Source organism: Morone saxatilis, unplaced genomic scaffold (assembly GCF_004916995.1).
Source record: "Morone saxatilis isolate NCDOM2014 unplaced genomic scaffold, NCSU_SB_2.0 Contig4, whole genome shotgun sequence".
NCBI lineage: Eukaryota > Metazoa > Chordata > Actinopteri > Moronidae > Morone > Morone saxatilis.
Genome location: NW_023339984.1, coordinates 5,819,205 through 5,825,666, shown reverse-complemented (window position 1 = coordinate 5,825,666; position 6,462 = coordinate 5,819,205). Strand labels below are relative to the sequence as shown.

At 40.6% G+C, this 6,462-nt stretch overlaps 1 protein-coding gene across 1 annotated transcript in view; it reads right to left on the bottom strand.

The window, feature by feature from the left end:
• Positions 1-4,903: 4,903 nt before the first annotated feature.
• The window catches only part of ppp2r5b (protein phosphatase 2, regulatory subunit B', beta), a 38,626-nt gene continuing 37,067 nt past the window's right edge, over positions 4,904-6,462 (bottom strand). The window contains exon 13 of the mRNA XM_035674839.1: positions 4,904-5,141. Within this exon, the coding sequence (XP_035530732.1) occupies positions 4,904-5,141 (238 nt within the window). The remainder of the gene's footprint in view (positions 5,142-6,462) is intronic.

The following is a 6,462-nucleotide window of genomic DNA, read 5'->3' as shown; positions in this document are numbered from 1 at the left end:
AACCCCTGTCACATTACAAATTGTCTATATAAAAATGTGAATTTGTTCAAGTTCACATAATGTATCATTGTGCCTGTTGATCAAAAAACAGTGGAATTAATATTACTGAATATTAATATATGAAAATTACTGAAGAGACAAAAGAGGTGACACAAAAACCAGCACAGACTCCCGGAGTGTTTTCTCAAAGTGAAGTTTCATTTTTAGCACATAGTTTTTTTTTCTCCATTCTACACCCCCCTGCAATGTTACGTACAGTAGTAAGCCTCTCTACATTCAAACCCCCCCACCGCTGTGTTGGTCCCCAAAATATACATTTTCTTCTTCTTCTGCATCATCTTTATCATCTTCTCTAAGGTTTTTCTTCAACACAACAAACACAGACCATTGGGCAGACAGTGCAAATCTAGAAATTCAGTGAAATTGCTACGTAATGCGGTTGTAGGTTTCGGTAACATTATATTCTCATTCTGTTACTGTTGCTCTGACTTATTGCCATTCTATTGTGTCTAACTCTATGTCTTTTCTTTCCTCTGTCTTTCTCCTCCTCAGTTTTTTTTTTCTTTTTTCAAATCTTTACTGGCTGCTTTCATCCAGTCTATTCACACCACCCCTCGGAATTAAAGCATTTGTTTCAATCTGGCCACAAGAAAGTGGCCACAGAGAGGAAATGTGACAGCGAATGAAACCAGCGTTTGATGGCCGTCTGCGAGGCGATACCAGAGCTCTCTACGGACACTCTCTTCTCTCACTTCCTGTTCTGGAGCAGTTCTAGAATGCACGACAGTATTCTAGAAAGAGGAATATCACTGTTAATTAATATAATTGAGGATTCTAGAACAGTGGGAGCCGGGGGTTCTGTTTTTCCCCCCAGAGTCAGCTGAGCGACTGACAATAACAATCAAGAGGGTTTGTGAGTAAGCTAGTCAAAACAAAAATCATAAAGTAAGCTGAGTTTTATGACAGCGAGGTCAAGTTTTGTCTCTGTTCAGCTGTGTTTTCTGAGTGTTTTTTCTGCCTGAATCAAAGCAATGTTTGAAATCAAATGGGAGCGTTTGTTTTTCTTGCCTGCCCAGAGTGGCCAGCCAGGTGGTGTGTGCAGGTGCAGGTTTTTCAGGTGTTTGCTTGTATGAGGCTGCTATCACACCTAATCCTTCAGTGCATTTTCTGTTGCTGCCACGAAGTGCAACCGATACAAATGTGTGCGCCTTACATCTACGCTATGTGCAGAAACAAAGAGAAAAAAAAACAGGCATATGTCAGTGGTTCCCAACCTGGGAGTTGGGGCCCCTTTAAGGGTCCGAACATTAATCAAAAGGGTCACAAGCTAAACAAAATTCCTCCAATTTTTGCTCTTTTGTATTTTTGCTTATTTGTATATTTTGCCGCTGAAGACCCTACAACCAAAACTGAGAAGAAAAAACACTCTTTGGTTTACTTGCTCGCAACTCATCGTCCACATTAAGGAGTCACAAGTAGACATGTAATTTGTAATTGGCAAGCTAAAGGGTCGGGAACCACTGGCACATTCGTAACTAACTCCTAACTCAGGTTCCAAATTCTAGCCTTTTTCTGAGCTTTCCATCGTATCTCCCAGTCTTCATCAGCATATGGAGTTTGCTCAGTTTTCCTCATTCCGAACACCAGTTACCTACATAGTTGACTGACGTTCCATACTTTAGTCAACTGGTTAATTACTGCCGACCGCGCAACCCCATCCCCTGATGAGGACCATGACATGTGATTGTAAGCTGCAGAAAAATCCAGTAAGTGGACCTTGAGTTAAGTTTATTTTTTTTATGTCAACTACTCACATGCACAAATTTGACAATATTTGGTTTCGGGTGTGACTGACAAACATGTTGGAAGCTATAACCTGGATGTTGGATGTGGAATCTGCAAATAAAGTGAAATTCAAAGCTGTAGCGTCTACGTTTGAAAGCAACAACCTCTTTTGTACTAAGGAGCAATGGCAGAATAACTGTGGGTGTGACCGCAGCCTGAGAGCATCAGAACAAGTCAACCAAACTCAAATCAAATTTAAAGCATTCAAAAAAACCTGGAAATTTGGGGGCAGAAACGCACCACTGTGAAATTTATGCCGCTCAATAAAACTTGAAATGCCAATCTGAGCGCTGCAAGCAAATGGATTTCAAAACCTTGTTGACTCAGGCACGATTAGAAGTTTGAAAAACTGCTGGTCTGAAGGGTTTCTGAATGTTTGGTTACGAAGCAGCCGACAGGTAGCTCTGCGTCTCAAGCGTCAAAAAACACAATCAATCGATTTGTTTTACGATACATTCGGATTCAAACCCTGTCCCTCAGGAAGGAGAGAAGGAGAGAGAGAGAAAAAGAAACAAAGAGACGACTGTTTTCTCTCGTTCTCTATCACTCTGTCTACGCACATCTCCTGCTCACCGATTCACTCGCTGGTTGCACACCAACACACGCACGCACACACGCACACATACACAACCTGACCATCATCTTCAAATAAGGTTACATTTCCTGATCAAATAGAAAATAAATAGCATCAGTATCAGTTTTCCACAAAATGAACAAGATCATACAAAAACCAAGAAAAAAAACAACATAATTACAAAGCAAAATCATTTCTCATCAAATAAATTTACACAGAAAGTACCTTTAAGACAATGTGAATATCAAGGACGCAACAGGAGTAAAAACAAGAGTGGGGGGTAAACATTTTAGCGTGACACCCACTTCCTGTTTAACCCCCTAAAAACACACAGATTATCCTGAAAGAATGAAAATATTGCTAAAATAATTTTTTTCTGTTTTTTTCCCCTCTCTTTATCCCATCACTCTATCATAATGATCAGACAAGAATAAACAGATTTTTGTTGGTTCACACCGAAAAAAAGTTATCATCGTCATGGTCGCCATCTAGCAGCGTCAGGTCTGCTGAGCCTAAAGAAACAGACGCTCCGGGTGCAGAAATCCAACTGGATCAAAGTGTTTTTCTTTTCGTCTGAAACACTTGTGGTGCGTTTTATTTGTTCTCCACTAACCTCTGTGCTGGGTGGGGTTTACTAGTCGGCTTGGATACGTTTTTGGTTCGAAGTTGGGAGTTCTACACTTCAACTTTGTGTAATGTAACCTCGGCAAATGAGTACATTTGTAAAATATTTAACCAAAAAAATCATTGTGTGCCGCAACATAAAAATTAAAGGCACCTTGTGGAGTTTTTTACCACTAGTAGCGCTATGGAGTAAAGTTTTTATGAGCGGGTCCAAGTGCACAAGGTTGCACATGGATATGATTCACATCATGCTGATTTCATGCTATTCCACTGATCGACAGTTGGTGGCGCTAATGTACAAAGAAATGTAGCAATATGCCAACAAAGGCAGGGAAGAAGAAGACTGCTAGCAAGTAAACATGGATGTAAACAATGTAAGTTAAAATTGACTTTACAAATGTTTTATGAGGAAGGAAATGCAATTCAGCACATTTGTAAAGCCTCATGGATACACACAATGTGTTTTGGTGAGTAACACTGGATGTAAACATAACTTTGTTTCTCCACAGGGCACCTTTAAAAGGACAAAATAAAACATAGCAACGATCTTTAAACATGGAATGTTTGGGGATTTTTTTTATGAAATACCCCTTTAAGATACACCCACCGCACCGCAAACATCCAAAATTTCAAAAGAAAAGAAAAACAGCCACCACCAATCCAGTTCATTCCTCCCCTCTTTAAGGTCTGTTAAAGGGGAATTCCGCTGAATTTCAGCACTCACATTATGGCCTCATACAGTTAACGTGTGATGTGAATTCAGAATTCGAGCCGGCCTTCCCCTTTATGGTATCTGCTACACTAGTGTTTCTCCCATAATACACTACAGAAATATCCAGAGACATATGTATATATATAAAAACATTATCATCATCATCAGTAGTACTTAGAGTAGAGTAGAGTAGTAGTAGTAGAGTAACAAGTAAGAAGAAGGAACAGTATTGTACTTTATATCATTATCATCATCTTCATCAGTGGTTTTTTAACCTTGAGGGACTTTAGGCCCGTCCTTTGGTGGAACCCGACAGAATGGGAGAGGAGTTAGTGCCAGAACCAGCTGTGTGTGTGTAAGAGTGTGTGTCTATGTCAAAAAGAAACAGTGTGAAATATATTGGTGCATCAATAAATTGTTGGTGTGTGAGATCTGTTTGACCTGGATACACTTTCTCTCTGTAGCTCTGTCTTCTCATATTTACAGTAAATATGTACCTGTGTCTGTGTGTGTGTGTGTGTGTGTGTGTGTGTGAGAGAGAGGTTTTGTGTGTCTGGTCTGTGCGGCAATAGTTTTGGGACATTTGTGTGAAATTGCTTCTTTTGTTTATTAATGCATTGTGCTATCCACGCATGAAATAAGCATCTCTGACCAAAAGATAAATACGAGGCCACAGTACAGACTCTGACTCGGTTGGTTAAATATCAAGACAAGTTAGACACATGTTAAACTTGGTTAGTGTTGCACCAAAAGAGAAATTTCATCTCTTATTTTGAGGCTGATTTGAAGCAGGCCAGCTACCAATTCTGGGTACTGACCTGCAGTTTAATAAACCAGCCGTTAATTAAAATGACAGTCAGCACTTTTGGACAATATTCATCTTCTGATCTGCAACATAATGTGTGTACAGCAAAAATTGAACCAGTTTCACACAACTCTGTCAGAAAAAAGGTACAGTCTTTAACTAGGATCACTGAGTTTGTGCGCTCTTTCACAAAAAGCCACCCCCTCGATGATACAAGATAAAAAGACCAGAAGAATTGTTTTGTACCTTTTCTGTCTGACCTCTCCCAACACTTTCACCAACAACCTCATGTCTTCTCCCTGTCCCCTAACCCCCGTGTTATCCAATCTCTGTGGAGCAGCACCTAGGTGGCGCTCTCCCCAGCTCCAGAGGAGGAAGAAGAGGCCCCGCTGGGCTTGGGCTCGGGCTGGTCGGAGTGAGCCGTCTGCGGGGATGAAGGGGTCGTCGGGTCCCCTCTCTCGCCTCGCTCCTGGAGGTTGCGCTGGTTCCTGGCCGCCTCTGTGAGCATCTGCATCCGGCGATCCTGGTGTTCCTCCAGGCCTCGCCACAGGTCTGCACGCTCCCTCTCTCGCTTCATCTCCCTGGAGAGGCAGGAAGAAGAGAAACCATATCAGGTTACAATGTTCTGCTAAAGAAGTTCCAAACTGTGGAGCCATAAAACTTTAATAGGATCTTTCCAAATGATAAATCATAAAATAATTTAGACTAATTTATTCAATTAGTGATGGAACTGGGTAGAAATTCAAGATTCAAGATTTAACTACTTTATCTACTTTCCTGTGGTTTTATATAATAATTAAAATTGATTGAATCTCAAACAAATAGATGAGTCTAAGGTTAATGCAATTATTTTATCCTCAACTCTGCAATGCAAAAGACAAGTGTGGACTTGATGCTGTTTCCCTTAAAAATTACAAAGACAACTTACACCATAAATAGGTCACTAGCGGAGAGTTTATTTCCCAGTGGTCGGAAAACTGCTATTGTAACTGCAGTATATAAAACAGGTGACGGACAAGAGGTAAGTAACTACAGTCCTATTACTATACTCCATGCTATTTCCTCGAAGTCATCAAGGCTAATTCAGATAAAGGAGGGGTATGGGAACAGTGTTTCTTGACCTACATAAGGCCGCTGACACAGTTACTGATTCAGTATGTCTTACTCAGCTGTTTAAGTATAATCTCTGTAACATTAAGCACATTACATTGGACAAAAAAAAATCTGTCAGATCACACCCAGTGTGTAAATAACACAATGTCATTGACAAGAGCCTGTACTACTGGAGTACCGCAAGGCTCCATACTAGAGCCACTGTTATTTAGTTTGTACATCAATGATCTCCCATCTTTGTGTGATGATGTAGAGCAGGGGTCGTGTTAACCGAATATTTTCTGTCATTTTAATTTTTTTAACAATGACAGAAAAATCTCTGAGCTGATAAATACTGAGGGCGATCTACCGTAACGAGAAGTCTGATGCTGTTGCTGTTTCTGGGAGCTGTCCAGAGTGTTCTCTTTCTCCCGCGCCCACATTAGTGGGAAGACCTAGGCTAAATAAACAGAGTAATTGTTCCCAGTGTGTTCTTTATTACTGAATAGCAGCAAAACAAGTAACCCTTCATTAAAGACATGAACTCTCTTTTCCTCTCTCTCTCCCACACACATACATCTACTGTACACACAAACAATGCATCCTTCACATCTTGTATGTAGGTATATACTGTCTTTTTTAGCTTCATGTTTGGTTGCACTGTGTAGAAAAAGTCCACAGTTCCAGGATTTAACCTATTTCAACAGGCTTCAAGCACCGACCAGCTGGATGCACTGCTGCACAGCATCTGTGTGTGTGTTTGAGAGAATGAATGACAGAGAGAGGTAAAGAGAAGGTGGAAGGTGGATT